At 42.8% G+C, this 16,664-nt stretch overlaps 1 protein-coding gene across 2 annotated transcripts in view; it reads left to right on the forward strand.

The window, feature by feature from the left end:
* The first annotated feature begins 7,252 nt into the window (after positions 1 to 7,252).
* NPEPPS (aminopeptidase puromycin sensitive) overlaps positions 7,253 to 16,664 on the forward strand; it is an 89,958-nt gene continuing 80,546 nt past the window's right edge. Inside the window, exon 1 of one of the 2 annotated variants that reach the window (XM_047707896.1) lies at positions 7,253 to 7,345. In XM_047707896.1, the coding sequence (XP_047563852.1) occupies positions 7,268 to 7,345 (78 nt within the window). In that variant the 5' untranslated portion in view covers positions 7,253 to 7,267. Of the gene's footprint in view, positions 7,346 to 12,274; positions 12,658 to 16,664 lie in introns of those variants that run through there. The other variant, XM_047707895.1, reaches the window with a different exon arrangement.

Consider the following 16,664-nt stretch of genomic DNA (forward strand, 5'->3'; position numbering starts at 1 on the left):
GATCTCTGTCTGTCAAATAAATAAATAAAATCTTAAAAAAAAAAAAAGAAACATAAATGGCCAATTAGCCATGAAGGGGTGCTTGTGGTAAACGCTATGATATATCACCCAGATTTTCCTTGGGGATTAAACAATTTATTCCTCAGCTGTTAAAAAGGCTGCCAACAGACAGCCATTGACTATCAGTCCATCTCAATGCTTGATTGTCTTAGTTGAAGAGTCCTGATCTGCCTAAGGTCACTCCTTTACATGGTGGCGTGCATACAGTGACTAATCATCCCGGCCCTTGCCCAAACTCAAAATATTTTTATTTATTTTTATTTTTTTAAGATTTTTTATTTATTTATTTGACAGACAGAGATCACAAGCAGGCAGAGAGGCAGGCAGAGAGAGAGGAGGAAGCAGGCTCCATGCTGAGCAGAGAGCCCAATGCGGGGCTCGATCCCAGGACCCCGAGACCACGACCCGAGCCGAAGGCAGCGGCTTAACCCACTGAGCCACCCAGGTGCCCCTCAAAATATTTTTAAAGGGTCATCCCAGTTTCAGTGCTTCTATAGGGTTAGCTGAAGCCTCTGAGACTACATCAGAGCTCAGCTTTTCCTCTGTCCAATCATACTTTTTTCTTCCATGTCATAGGGGTTGAGCCCAAGTACACTCCAGAAAAAAACCTCCTGCTAACTAATCTCCCTCTCAGAGTCTGCTTCCAAGGTAACCCAACCTATGACAATGCTCAACACAGTAATCATCAGGAAAATGCAAATGAAAACCATAAGGAGATGCCATTTCACATCAGCCCAAAGGGCTTTGAAGAAAGACTGATGACACCAAATGCTGGTGAAGATGTGGAAAAACTGGAGCTCTCATACACTGGTGGTGAGGGTACAAAATTGTACCCTCATGTTGGAGAATTGTTTGGCAGCTTCTAAGAAGGTCAAATACACATCTAACCTATGACCTGGCAATTCCATCCTTAACCAATCCTTACCCAAGATAAATGAAGACATATAACCAAAAAATTGTACAAGAATGCTCATAGCTAGCCCTAGTTATAATAACCCCAAATTGGAAATGACCCAATGTCTATCAATAAGAGAAGGGATAAATATATTATAGTCCTATAATGCTACTCAGAAATATAAAGGAATGAACCATTGATATAACACATGTAGATCAAAAACATTAGGTTGTATAAAAGAAGCCAGAAGTGTGTGTGTGCATGCACACACACACCCCCCCCCAAACACATACTGACTGGTTCCATTGATATGAAGTACAACAATATGCAAAACAAAATCTGTGGTGACAGAAACCAGGAAGTAGTTGCTTGGGTGAACTGGGGACAGAGATGGGGATTGACCGAAAAGGGCCATGAGGAAACTTTCTAGGGTGATGAAAAGATTCTGTGCCTTATTTTGAGTGGTGGTTACAAAGAGGTTACAATTGTCAGTAGGCACTGACCTGCAAGTTTAAAATTATTTATCCATTTTATTGTATGTAAATTTTACTTCAGTAAAAGCTTTTATACACTGAGAGGAGCGTGCGCGCGCACACACACACAATCAATAAATGTTTAATAAGCAAGTAGAGATGATTTTTCTAAAGACCCAAATTATTATTAATTACAGAAAAGATTTCCTTCTGCTAGGTTATGGTAAAGTGTGAGAGTCTCTTGGGATACTCCTTGATTAAAATCTTGTGAATATTTATTCTTCACAGTGGGTTTTTTTCCCTCCACCATTAAAATGGTTAAGCTTTGATAACTACAGGAGTGACAGAATTGGGTCTATAATGTCTGCCTGCATCATTTGCAGGTGAGTGGAAACACTAAAAGTGTATCAAGATAGTAACAGTGGTGAGAGAAAGAAGTCAGAAACCATCACCGGTTTCCCAGGCTGGTAGATCAGCATTTGGCTGCCATTCTACGCAGTCCTGCCAACACCACTCTCAAAGCAATTTCTCTTACAAAATATGGCACAATCCCCATCCTATTTTGAACATGGGTATTTAATCTCAGAAAAAAGTATTAAAGTATTTGAAATGTTTGAAGAGGCAAGCTGATTTTTGATGGAGTTCGTTGGTATGAACCTATCCTGTTTTCTACGAAGGTTAATACCTCAGGGTACACGGAAATTAGAAGGGAGAGAGAGAATCCGTTTGGGGGTTTCAGAGCCTAAAACAAACAAACAAACAAAAAAACCCCCAAAACACTAAATATGACAGAATGCCAATCAACTCTCAAGAAAAAAGATTTTTGCAAACACACAGAGCTATTTTAAAATTCCCTTTTATAAAATCAAACAGTTCAAAAGCCTTTGGTGGCCATCTTTAAAATCTGAAAGTAGACTACTTGGTGGGTTTGCCAGATTTAGCAAATAAAAATACAGGATGTTCAATTAAATTTGACTTTCAGATGAAACAATGAATAGCGTTCAGTATAAGCATTCCCTCCAAATATTGCATATTTTTAGTATGAGCATGTCTCACGAAATATCTGAGACAGATTTATACTAAAAAAACTATGTATTATCTGAAAATCAAATTTAACTAGGCATCCTATATTTTCTCTGGCAACCCTAGCCCCAGGGAACGCTACTGCTCTGCAGAACAAGATACCCAACCTGGCTGGGGCTAATGTGTCTTCAGGGTTCCTACATGGAATTCCAAGGTTAGTAGTTGTGGGAAAAGGAGAACTGAATCTTTCTTGTGCTCCTGGATCTCTACTCTCTCTGTCACACTGAAAAATACTGCGAAAAGCATTTAAATGTCTTTCCAATTATTTAAAGCGGTAATGAACCAGTTGTACTAAATACAGCCTGTATTTGCTATTGGGGCTGTACGGTTTGTTTGAGTAGGGGCTGAGAGCCTAGGATTAACCCTATGGATGTGCAAAACCAGAGAACTCATTTGCTAGGTTTGCTTTTCCGAGTGAGGAATGAACAGACCTGACTTTGTAAAGCGATTTGAAGACTTCAAAATTGCTGCATGAAAATATCTTTTTCTAAGGAAGTTATTCCCCCACCCCTTTCACACTGTTTTGGTTTATAAGACTAGTTCTGTGTCTGAGAGGTCTCATATATTATGCTCCAAGGTGGAAGCCTGCTTCTGATGGAGGCTGGAGTACTAGTACTCCAGAGGTGGGGGGAAAACAGCAACATTGCTGAGTCTGTTTCAAACACTTGGGGCGCCTGGGTGGCTCAGTGGGTTAAAGCCTCTGCCTTCGGCTCAGATCATGATCCCAGGGTCCTTGGATCGAGCCCCACATCTGGCTGTCTGCTCAGCAGGGAGCCTGCTTCCTCCTCTCTCTCTGCCTACTTGTGATCTGTCAAATAAATAAATTAAAAAAAAATCTTTAAACACTTTTGGAGGGATGCTTGGGTGGCTCAGTTGGTTAAGTGGCCGCCTCCAGCTCAAGTCATGATCCCAAGATCCTGGGAGCTCAAGTCATGCTCCCAAGATCCTGGGACGGAGTTCCGCTGCATTAGGCTCCCTGCTCCTCAAGGAGGCTTCTTCTCCCTCTCCCACTCCCCCTGCTTGTGTTCCCTCTCTTGCTGTGTGTCTTTCAAATAAAGAAATAAAATCTTGAAAAAAACATTGAAAATCCTCATCTTAATTAATTAATTAATTAATTAAAATAAACGCTCATGGAGAAAGCATTCTTTTCAGCCTCAGGTGATGCTTGACAGCACAGGATTCTGTTACCGTCATTTGAGCTACCTCGTTATTCTAGCAATCAGATCTTTCTGTCTCCTTCCTGTCACCCGGCCTTGACACCAGCTCTCAGGTGCCCTCTTCTCCTTGATTCCCAGACACACAATTCTTTCTTTTTCTTTAAACTCCAATGCCAGAATATTGGAATTTCTAGGACAGTTACATGGCTATAACAACAGTAGAGAATATGTGAAATCAGGACAGTCCTATAAAATCTAGGACCTGTGATCTCCCTAATATTTCAACACTTGTCCTCTGACAGTTACCCGTGATGGCGAGGATATTTGGCAAGGAGACAGGACCGACAGTCAGAAATGCTTCTCGTTGTGGCTTTAAAATCACGGCTTTGCAGGTAACCTTGGGAAAATATTACTGCACCTCTCTCTGTCCTGTGCCAGTTTCTGAACCTCTTTTATTTGAAGCCCCCTCTACCAATAATTAAAAAAAAGAAGAAGAAGAACAGAGCAGAAAGGAACTCATCTCCAACTTAATTTGCCTATCCTTGAAATTTAAGGTCAATTACTAGTGTTCGTAACCTGGTTTACTAAGTTTCTCTGTCCCTTTACCATGAATGGGGAGAAGCTATGGAAAACAAAAGTCTTAAAGATTTTACCATTTTATTTCCTTGTTTAGGAGAATGAAACTTGTGCCTGCTTTCAGGACAACTAATTTGTAAACTTCAAATCTGAATCTGGCCTGGCTAGAACCCACAGTATTCTAAATCCTGGAAAAAATTAAAAGGGGCTTATAAATTTTTAAAAAAGATTTTATTTACTTATTTGACAGAGAGATCACAAGTAGGCAGAGAGGCAGGCAGAGAGAGAGGGGGAAGCAGGCTCCCCACTGAGCAGAGAGCCCAACACGGGGCTCGATCCCAGGACCCTGAGATCATGACCTGAGCTGAAGGCAGAGGCTTAACCCACTGAGCCACCCAGGCACCCCAAAAGGGACTTATAAATTAAAGTGATTTACCGCCTCAGACAGTAAGAACAGTCTTTCTGTGAGGTAGTGACTTGTTTTCCTGCCCTGCACATTCTCATTTCCTTTGATCCTGTTACCGCCCCTCCATATAGTGATGTCCTCTTAAATTGACGTAAGACAGTCATCAATCACTTTAGCAAAAGTACACAGGGCTAAACAAAGATGTCTTGTTTTGGCATCTCTTGTCACTAAGACACATCAGGAGAGGGCACAGCAAGAGTTCAGGGCTTCCTGCTGCAGAGTTCCTAAAATTGTGGTCTCTATGTCATAGTTAATGCACGTTCAGGACAGGACAAATAGAAATCTTTCTTGAATGTTTGAATTGTGCCTTGTTGCCTAAAGAGTTTTGTCTTTTTTTTTTTTTTTTTTTCTTTTTGGCCTGCCCTAATTCCTGATGTCAGGTCCCTAGGGTATCTGCTATGTCTCATTCTCAGTGAATGTATATTTTATACAGTGTGATCGCACTTTGAGCTAAAATAGATCATATCTAGAAATCCGCCGGTATGGCTTCCCAGGATGAAAGAATATGAGCAGTTTGAATTGCTTTGTGTCTCTTTAGCTTCTTCCTGAGTCAATCCACAATACAGAAATGTCACCATATAGATTTTATTTGGGGAGGAAAAAAAAAAAAGGCACCATATCCCCAAAGGCTAGTCTCCATGCTGAGACTATTTTCCCAGAAAATACAGAATATCTGAAAATGGAAGAGGCTTAGATACACGCCTTACAGTCTCTCTGCTGTTCCTCGTTTATTGGGGACAAGATAACTTTCAGTTCAGTTCTGTGCATAAGCAGGCCACAAGCCAATTTCTAGCTCTCCCTATACTTCTTAAGAGTTTATTAATCTTGGTTCCTATGCAAATTCTGTAGGAAGGCTGGCAGCAGCAGATTTTTTTTATCCTCACTCATTTAAGATATGTGGCTGAAACTCCAAAGCAAATCGCTCTCATAAAATCTCACTCTACAGGATGTGATTCCCCCAGATTGGCAGGTCTTAATGTCTTGGGTCTCTTCCCCTTAATCTAGGGAAAGACAGAGGTTGAGATTATTAATCTCTTTGGTGGGCATGGCATCAGGTATTGAGTGAGGATGAAGCCTGACGTCCATGGTTTTTGTCAGGGATTTGAAAAGCAAACAGAATTAGAGCCAAGGCTGGAGAAACTGAGGCTGACTGATGCCAGGCTGCTCAGACTTCTAATCCTCTTGGCTACTCCGCCGGTCTCGTTCAACGTGAGCCCTCACTTACTTTTCTAGATGTGCAGTCAAGGCAACAACATTGCTAAATCAATTCTGGTGTGCCAGCTCCAGAACACTCCAACCTTTAAAGACTTGGGATTCCATGAGAAATGTTGTTGCAGCATTCCAGAGACCCACGCATCCTCAGTCCCAGACATATGCATTCTTGCCTGCGGCAGAGGGTGTCGGTTTCACAAACTCATAATCCTGCCGGACTGGTGGCTAACCCTTCCTAAGAGTACACCGCCAGAGAAGCTCATCGCAATACGAAGACCGAAGACCGCCAACAGAGGGCTTGGGTTTAGTCATGTAGCTGTCAGTCATTTGGGACTGGTAACTAATCCTGGAGTAGGGCTTGGGGAAAAGGAAGTAGAAGTAGGGGAGGGGGGTGGGCGGAGCTAGGAAAGAAGTAAGGTAGGTGGAAATGTATGACTTTTTCAACTTCCTGATGGAAAGATACCAAGAGAAATAGAACTCTTTCTGACTCTGAGGACCTTTTTTTTTTTTTTTTGGCCACATTTGGATGGACATAATGTCCTATTGCTACCGACACTTATGTGTATCGTTGACCCTTGAACAACACAGGTTTGAACTGTGTTGGTACACTTATACATGGATTTTTTTTTCCCGATAAATACAGTACTGTAAGTATATTTCCTTTTCCTTATGGTTTTCTTAACATTTCCTTTTCTCTAGCTTTAGTGTAAAACTGTAGTATGTAATATACACAACAGGCAAAATACATGTTGATCGACTTTGGTATCAGTAAGGCTTCCAGTCAATGGTAAGCTATTAGTAGTTAAGTTTGGGGGGAGTTGAAAATTACATGCAGATTTGTAACTCACAGGAGTCTGTGGCTCAGTCCCTGCATTGTTCAAGAGTCAGCTGTATTTAGGGGCACCTGGGTGGCTCAGTTGGTTGAGTGACTGCCTTCAGCTCGGGGCGTGATCCTGGAGTATCAGGATCAAGTCCCACATCGTGCTCCCTGCTCAGCAGGGAGTCTGCTTCTCCTGCTGACCTCTCCTCTCTCATGTTCTCTCTCTCTCTCTCTCAAGTAAATAAATAAAATCTTGAGGAAAAAAAAAGTCAGCTGTATTTAGATCCATATGCAGACACACACACACACACACACACACACACACATCACCTTTTATATATAGTATCCATCAGTATCATATTCAGTTTTTTAAAATATAGTATACATTTTAAAACATATGGAATTAATCTGCTTTCCCTTCGTGGAAAACACAGGAGAGGCAGGCAACATTCCATCTACTCCCCACTTTTCCAACAGTCATTCCAATAGCCATTTTAAGTTACAAAGAGTCAAAGCTGGGATCTCATGGCATCAGCCTCCTATGGATTGCTTTCTAGCTTTCTGTGTCCCTGGTTTTCAGAACCCCCTCACTATCATCAGCAGGTAAGACTCACATTAGTGAAATTACAGTTATAATTTCCATGCTTGAAATTGACATTGAAGGCCATAATTTCTAAGTCAGGGAGGCTATATATTAACAGCTATGCTTAGTTTTGATCTAATATGGCGGGTTTTGTAATGGTCTCCCAAATTCGTCCACATCTTTCTCTTCCCTTTTCAATGTTCCACAGCCAGGATGTGTTTCCCTCCCCCATGAATATTTTGGCTTCCTGTCCCAATTCCTTTATATTCTCTTTGCTTCAAAACATCTCTTTCAACGATTTACATTTGTTCTACATATCCTTTACTCCAACTCTTTATCTAGCACTCCTGCTATGAAGTCCATTCTGACACTAAGAACATGAAAGCCTTCTTTTAGAAATTCCTGAACCACAGGTCACATAATTTTTTTGAGGAAAGTGTGCACTATGCACTTAACTGATTTACAAATGGGGAAAGCACAGAAAGGAAATTATAAGATTTGTTCTAGGCCATAGATAAAGTTAGTGGTAAGATTGGGACTGTGTCCTCAGACTTTGAGACTAGTTAGTGCCTAAAACCTAAAAACAAAAGTACCTAAGATTAGAAAGACTTTATTTTTTTAAGATTTCTTTATTTAAGTAATCTCTATACCCAACGTGGGGCTCCAACTCACGACCCTGAGATCAAGAGTCACATGCTCTACTGATTGAGCCAGCCAGGTGACCCTAGAATGACTTTAATTAGTTTTTACTTTCTTAACTTTTTATTGAAGTATACGTTTTGCATAGGATTTTGAATTTAGATTTTCAAGGGCTTCGTGAAACAGAGAAGCCTAGAAATCTGTTAGAAGTAAGACTAATGACCTTGAGGGACGCCTGGGTGGCTCAGTTCGTTGGACGACTGCCTTCGGCTCAGGTCATGATCCTGGAGTCCCGGGATCGAGTCCCGCATCGGGCTCCCAGCTCCACGGGGAATCTGCTTCTCTCTCTGACCTTCTCCTTGCTCATGTTCTCTCTCACTGTCTCTCTCTCAAATAAATAAATAAAATCTTAAAAAAAAAAAAAGACTAATGACCTTGAGACATTACTCAATCCCCCCCATTCCCTTTTTATTTTATTTTTAAAAGATTTTATTTATTTATTTGCCAGATAGAGATCACAAGTAGGCAGAGAGGCAGGCGGGTGGCGGGGGGAGCAGTCTCCCTGCTAAGCAGAGAGCCCGATGCTGGGCTCGATTCCAGAACCCTGGGATCATGACCGGAGCCGAAGGCAGAGGCTTTAACCTGCTGAGCCACCCAGGTGCCCTCCTTTTTTATTTTAAAGACTTACTTATTTGAGAGAGAGAGAGAGAGAGAACACATGCATGCGCACATAGGAGAGGGGCGGAGGGAGAGTCTCTCAAGGGGACTCTTAAGCTGACTTGGGGCTCGATCTCATGACCCTGAGATCATGACCTGAGCCAGTCCTTAAATGACTGTGCCATCCAGTGGGGGTGTACACTGCACCCCCACCTCCTTTTGAAGCATCATGGAGGGAAATGAATTTCCAAGAGACCTGTGTTTTTCATTTCAGTTATTCCAGAAAAGACTTCCTGGAGCATATCTGATCGCTAGCCAGTCTTCTTTTTGAGAACTGTACCTACAACCTTCAGTTCCCCAATCCAAATCTATAGGTAGTAGGTCTGGGTCCATTCCTGACTTGCTGCATTGGAAAGTCCTGGTCATGGGACTAGGGATAGGGCCAAGTAAGTTCCTTTTTTCCTCAGCAGGGGGACATCTACTGCTGTTATGAAGTCTATGGCCTTTGTGATTGTTATTTGTTTTTGTTTTTTTTTAAAGTAGGCTCCTTGACCAATGCAGGGTTTGAACTCACAACCCTGAGATTGAGAGTTGCATGCTCTACTGACTGAATCAGGCAGCTGCCTCTAGGTTTTCTTTTTGTTTTTTAAACCATTTCTGGGATTTTATTTTTTTTTTATTTTTTTAAGATTTTTATTTATTTATTTGACAGAGAGAAATCACAAGTAGGCAGAGAGGCAGGCAGAGAGAGGAGGAAGCAGGCTCCCCGCTGAGCAGAAAGCCCGATGCGGGGCTCGAACCCAGGACCTGGGATCATGACCCAAGCCGAAGGCAGCAGCCTAACCCACTGAGCCACCCAGGCGCCCCCATTTCTGGGATTTTATTAAAAAAAAAAAAAAAAGGTTACCCCTAGTCTTAGGTTCACATAATTTCTCTGTGGGACAGATACCTTGTACATAAAGAAAAGGCTGCAGACTGGGTAAAATATTTTCTTGGTCAGTGGGTTAGCTGGGTCAATAACTGAGATGTACTTGGATCAGGGCTCTGTTCCGACAGTTATAAAGGAATTAGAAGTACGTCTTAAAAAGAAATCCAGGGACGCCTGGGTGGCTCAGTGGGTTAAGCCGCTGCCTTTGGCTCAGGTCATGATCCCAGCATCCTGGGATCGAGTCCCACATCGGGCTCCTTGTTCTGTAGGGAGCCTGCTTCTCCCTCTGCCTCTGCCTGCCACTCTGTCTGCCTGTGCTTGCTCTCTCTCTCTCTGACAAATAAATAAATAAAATCTTTAAAAAAAAATAAAAAAAAATAAAAAGAAATCCATATAAAACAAATTAAAAGTATAATTACAGGGGGGCACCCGGGTGGCTCAGTCGGTTAAGTGTCTCCCTCCAGCTCAGGTCATGATCCCAGGGTCCTGGGATCAGGTCCCTCCCTGCTCAGCAGGGAGCCAGCTTTTCCTTCTCCTTCTGCCTTCTATTTCCCCAGCTTGTGCTTTCTCTCTCTGTCAAACGAATAAATAAAATCTTTTTAGAAAAAGTATAATTACAGAACAAGTACAAATAAATCAGCCAAAACCAGTACTTGGGAACCGACAGGAAAGGATTGGAGCTGAGTAGAGTTAGTCAATGAGGACTTTCTGGAAAAGGTGAGTTTTGAAGGAAGGGGATAAGGAGGATATCCAAGAGGATAAGGAGGTCTTTCCAGCAATAATGCATGACAACGGTAGAGAAGAGAAAATGAGCAAACTGTAAGGGCCAAATGGCGAACAGGTTAGCTTTCTAAGACGGGACAATCTATGTTAAAGGGTTAAAAAAAAAAGTCTAAGGACAGTTTATGGAGTGCCTTAAATGGTTATAAATCAAATACGCTTTAACAGACAAGAGGGAGCCTTATGGGTGCTTGTATAATGAGAAAAACTCTGAAAGAAGCCGAGATACAGATGGACTGGAATAAAACAAAACTGAGAGAAAAATAGGGAAGCTGCTGCAAAATTTTTCGGGAGAGGGAAAAAAAAAAAAAAAAGGCTGGGTCCTGATGCCAGCTCTGCCATTTATTAGCTGTATGATCCTGGGCAAGTCACTGAATCTATGTGTGCTTGTTTTCTCATCTGTAAAATGGGAATAATGGTATATGCCTAAAAGAGCTGTTGAAAGGATTAAATGAATTAAAATACGAAAAGTGTCTAGTAAGCACTCAATACATTATTATTCAAATATTAATTTGATTAACATATTATTAAAATTCTTCTTATTTCTATGACCTAAAAGTGGTCTGCATGTAACAAAAGGCTCCATCTCACATCTTAGTTTGAAAGGATTGCCGTTGTTCAGTGTGTCCTAAAGAGGTATGCAGGATTCAGAGGACTAGAAGGGAGGCCCAGTGTCCAAGACAACAGCCACTGGTCTCACATGGCAACTGAGCACCAGAAATGTGGCTAGTCAGAATTGAGATGTGCTATGAATGTAAAATACACACTGGAATACAAAAAAAAAAAAAAAAAAAATACACACTGGATTTCAGAGCCTTGGTACGGAAAAAAAAATCTCATTATTTTTCATTTGATTGCATGTTGAAATGATACTTTGGATATGTTACATTAAATATGATGTATCAATTTCACTTGTTTCCTTTTTTTATGTTGTACTAGAAAATTTAAAGTTACTTGGTTGGCTTGATTATATTTCTGTTGTACAGTGCTGGTCCAGCGTATCATTCAGCATTGAGTTTTGGAAATTCAAAGGTTCTACATGAGAAGGTCTATAAAGGAATACGGGGATTATGGATAAATCTCTTGCCCTTGTCACTTTAAGAAATATAAATATGTAATACATATTTATATATAATTAGAACACATTTATGTTAAAATGTATATAACCCCAACTCCTGAGTTATCTACAGCACTGACGGAAGGAACCACAGCTAGTTTAAAGAGGCCATAATTGGTAAAGGTCTTTTAGTTCAAAAAAGCAGAAATAAAGATGTAACGGGAAAAAGGTGAAGCGTACCTTATTTTGAACATTAAATTATGGAAACAAAAATCTTCCTAACTTCTGAAATCACTACCTCAAAGGTTCAGATCGCATTGGTTTAAGAAACCTGGATTATTAAAGGTTTTCTGACAAATCTTTCATAACCATCTCCTGAAGTTGCTACTTAAAATAGGAATAATTACTGCCAAAGAGCCTCCAGTCAGGGCTTTCTGCTGATCTGGAGGTAAAAGTCCAATGTGGGATTTCGCTCTGAATTGATATTTTAACATTTTACCCTGACTCGTACCCGCCAGTTGCACAAGCTTCAACTTCCAAATACTGCTGGGGGTTGGAGGGGGTCCTCATACGCCTTCCCTCTGTTTCTCAAACCCTTCTGGGTTCCTTCCCGCCCGCCACGAGTCGGCACTCCCCAGTGACGCTGACAGGTGCAGCGCAGCGAGCCGCCTCCCGCCCCCAGCACGCGCCCGCGACCCCGCACCCTCTCCCCATGCCAGCCGCACCCTCACCGCTCCGCCCCTAATCCCGGCGCGCGCGCGCACCCCGGCGGGGGCGCGCCCGGCCGGCGGGGCCGCGCACGCAGCTGCCGCCGCCACCGCCTCCTTCCCTCCCTGCAGGCCCTCCTCCCCTGCCCTCCCCTCCGCCCCCTTCCCCGTAGGCAGCCAGCCCGCCCGCACTGCCTCCCTCCCGGCCCCGAGCGCTCCGGCTGGGTCTCTCCCCCGCCCCCGCCCCCCTACCCCCCCAGGCTCCCTGGTCGCTCTCCTCAGGCGGTCGCCCGCGCTCGGTGGATGTGGCTGGCAGCCGCCGCCCCCTCCCTCGCTCGCCGCCTGCTCTTCCTCGGCCCTCCGCCTCCTCCCCTCCTCCTTCTCCTCCTCAGCCGCTCTTCTCGCCGCCGCCGCCGCCTCCACAGCCTGGGCCTCGCCGCGATGCCGGAGAAGAGGCCCTTCGAGCGGCTGCCTGCCGATGTCTCCCCCATCAACTACAGCCTTTGCCTCAAGCCTGACTTGCTGGACTTCACCTTCGAGGGCAAGCTGGAGGCCGCCGCCCAGGTACGGCGACCCTCGGGCGCCGGGGGCGAGCTGCGGGGCAAGCAGTTAGGCCGCGGGCTGGGCTGGGGGCCCGGCCCGGAGGGCGGGCGGGCTGGCGGGCCTGGACGCTGCGGGCCTGGGGTTGGCGAGGCCGGCTCGGGGACCGGCGCGCCCCTCTGGGGCTGCCGCGGGGCGCCCGGGCCGATGTGCTCTGCCCTGCTGGGCTGGGGCCCGTGCCGCGCTGCGGGGAGCAGCGAGGGAGCTGGCGGGCCCTGCCCGAGGGCCCCCCCATCCCCCCAGCCCCGGCGAGCACACCTGTGCGGGGCTTCCCCTCCCCGACCCCCGGCCCTTCCGGGCTTAGTAGTGTTCTGGGCGAGGCTGGAGGCTGTAGGAGGAGGCCAGAGGGGTCATCGGAGTCCACGCTCTTGTCTCAGCCTCCTGACTCAGTTCTTTTCTCTGGTTCTCCCTACGCCCCACGGAGGACACATTGGAAGGGGGCGGTCATCTGGGACTCCGGCCGCCGCGCGTTAGCGAGGAGGGGAGATTCTAGAAGGGGGGAGAGGGTGAGAAGGAGAATGCTAATCCCAGGCAGCCTTGCTGAGTTCTCCCCGCCTGCTCTGGCCCAGGGGCTGGGTTTTCAAGATGATCCGCCCCCTCCCCCTTCCCCTCAAGTGACAGTGCAGCAGTGACTTTGTTCTCTCCTAACCTCTAAAGAAGCTGAAGGAGGACCCCATCTCTGCTTTTCCTCCCCTCTTCCTAGCTTTGCTGCCTGTGAAGCAGGTGGATTTATTGTTACAGCGATGGTTGCTTAGCAGTCCTCTTCTCTGAAAGAAGCTGCTAGTTTTAGCATACCACTGTTGAAAATATTCCATTACTCTTCATTGCAGTTTTTGGTGAATCATGCTCCCCCCCCAACGTTATCTGAAGTATTGTTTGATTTCGGAGACTATTAGTACTGATGCCCTACAAAGGTCCCAAACAATAGACATTTGTGACATACCTTGTTATATGATGTATTATGTGAAGTCCGATGAAAAATGGGAACTATTTAGTAGTTATTTTTAAAGAGAAGAGTGGTAAATATATTGTGTCTTTTTCTACTGTAGTCAGCGAGGAAAAACCAGTAGGCCTCAACCTTAAAGACGGGGTGGATATAGCAGTAAAATGAAAGAAACGTATAGTGTTGAATGAATTGAAAGTTTGAAGTTGTCTTTGAAAGCTGAGTACTCAGATTGAAATTATGTCTGAAAGTGTAGAATTAAAAAGTATCCTGTCATATATGGAGTGCTTGTGTGAAAACAGGAGGGCCCTAGGGTCCGGCTGCATCACAAGGCAAAACTTACCCCTTGGAAAGTCAAGTGATTTAAAAATTTTCCATTAAGAATATGAATCAGAATGAGTGTATCTTCAGTCTAAATTAGGATTTGAGAGGGTTATTTCGTAGACTGTTTGTTTAAACCAAGTGACTAGAGTGTTTGATATATATTGGCAGGGGGCAGATGGGAGGGATTGTGAACAGTAGTGTGTCTTGTGACTTGGCAAACCTTGGGGAAGAAGGACCTGTGATGAATGAGTTCGCATTATGTGAAAAGACTAAGATGTGAAAAAAAAAATCATTTATTTATTTACCTCATTTGCTGGTGTTCATAATTTTGAGAGATATCTATTTAGGGAAAAATTTCAGGAAAAAAATTGTCAATAAAGATTTTTAAGTGATTATTAGGAAGTGACGGTTTTACTTAAGTGTTAGGACAGAGCAAGAGGCAATGACATGCTTCTCCTTCCCCCTTTTCTCCTTGTTTTTCCAAAGTGATGAGAAATATGTGGAAGGCTGCTTTGGGCCATTGAGGGAGGACATGGTAATGTACTAGACGTGAACAGGGAATTGTTAATTTGGTATAAGGAAATAAATCTTTTTTAGTAACAGGAGCTTTTCAAAGCAGTTGTTTCCAGAAATTCTTTTCAGGCTAGAGGGCAACACAAATGAAAGATGGTAGAAGAGTGAATTCTAACAGGTTTTATTAAAGAATGATTGGACTTTTTAATTGTACACATTGCCACCTTTGGATGAATAAAGGAATTCAGGTTGGTGAAAAGTTAACATTACTAAAAAAGCATATATTCATATTTTTGAGATCCATGATTTGGAGCAGTAAGTCTAAACTGTGGCATTATAAGGTATCTTATTGTGGAAATCTAAAAATGTGGACAGGATTGTATCTCTAGAAATCTAGATTTATAACTGGTATTGGGTCAGTTTCCTAACAGTTGGAATCATATTACACAAAGTATACAAGTTGCTTGGTTGCTGGAGTTGCAAAATTTTATGATAAGCCCAGAGTATTTGTACAGGTTACATATTAGAAACTTAGTGGATTTTTAACCTGGTCTGGGGTGTGGACTCCTGGGGAAGGTGAAGAAATTAGTCAGTGTGCACTGACTTTATAAGTAGTTGTCTTTTACATAAGTGTGTGTGGTCTAGGTCAGCAGGTTTTGCAAAAGTGCTACTCTGGGCCTAGAGAAATGGGACATTGTCACCCCTCCCGTGCACTCCCCCCTTTACCTCAGGATATTTGAGAGCAATGGATTTTTGTAGCTATTTTGAATTCTGACACTCTTGCTTTGTGGATAATTAGTTAAAAAATAGATAAGATGTTTACGTAAGTGGCTACAATGCCTTGTTATGAGTGTATTGTGGTTTATACAGTAATTGGACTTTCTCTTATGGAAATATTTAACCTGAGCCAAAAAAATTAACTTCATCCTTCAAGGCCAGAAGTCAGGATATAGTAGACAATCCCCTGGCCTTTGCCAACAAAATATTCATGTTGGTGATGACTAAATTGGCACTTAGAGGAGAGTTACAGATATAGTAGTTTGTTTGGCAGGCTAAAACTTGGCACCTAAATGGATGTTGTTGTCAATTCTGTGTTATGGAATTTTCTGCCCAAATTTTGCATATTTTCTTTCTTTTTTTTTTTTTTTTTTTTTGAAGATTTATTTGTTTATTGGAGAGTGGGTAGTATAAAGTGTGCAGGGTTAGAGGGAGTGCCGAGAGAGAAACTTGAGCAGATTCTGCACTGAGCGTGGAGCCCCACATGGGGTCGATCTCCTGACCCCAAGATCATGACTTGAACGGAAATCAAGAACCCATGCTTAACTGACTGAGCCACCTAGGCACCCCTTGAGTATTTTCTATGCAGTCATTTTGGTTGTTTTTTTATTACTTAAAGAAGTGGTAAAATTAATAATTTGTGCCACATTTTGCTAGATCACTACATGGTCTTAAGAAATTAAATTTGAAAGATTGGTGATAAGAAATTGAACTTGTTTAGATCTTCTGTTGTTTCTTGAAATGTATGTATGATGAAACACCTCAATATAAGAAGCTTTTATATGTTAAGCTTTATCTACTATCATCCGGCAATGAATTTTACAGTGAATTTTCCAGATAAATGAATCTTACCCTTTGAGGCACTTAGACTTTAAAAAATATTTACTGATTTGGATGGAAATATTCCAAAAATGTATTTTTTTAAACTCTAGTTCCTTACAATCGAGTCTTGTTTCTTTTCTTCTTTTTAAAAATACTGGACATCATTCTGGATATCTGTCATTGATACCTATAACCACAGATTACCCCAAACTGGGCACTATAATTTGTTAGTTTCATATTTGTTTGTTTTTCTTACTGTTGGGTGATTACTTCTTGCTGCTTATTGTGCTTTGTTGCTGCCTATTGTGCAATTTATTCCCTCTTCTGTCTTACTGAGCTTGATCTGAAGAGGTCTAAGTAACCAGAAAAAAGCTTGTGTGGCCTTAAAAAGAAATTTCTAAGTGTGGGTTTGATGGACTCTCTTCTGAGTGAAGGGAATGAGCTTTATTGTATGGACTTTGTATCATCTATTCTGGCTTTTAAACAGGCTCTTTTTTCTTTTTCTTTTTTTAACTTCCTGGTTCTGGATAATTGATAGTGTCCATCAATACAATCTGGACAAATGTGATCTTGAGTAGTAAATTATGAAGCT

The sequence above is a fragment of the Lutra lutra genome, chromosome 16 (assembly GCF_902655055.1).
Source record: "Lutra lutra chromosome 16, mLutLut1.2, whole genome shotgun sequence".
Taxonomy (NCBI): domain Eukaryota; kingdom Metazoa; phylum Chordata; class Mammalia; order Carnivora; family Mustelidae; genus Lutra; species Lutra lutra.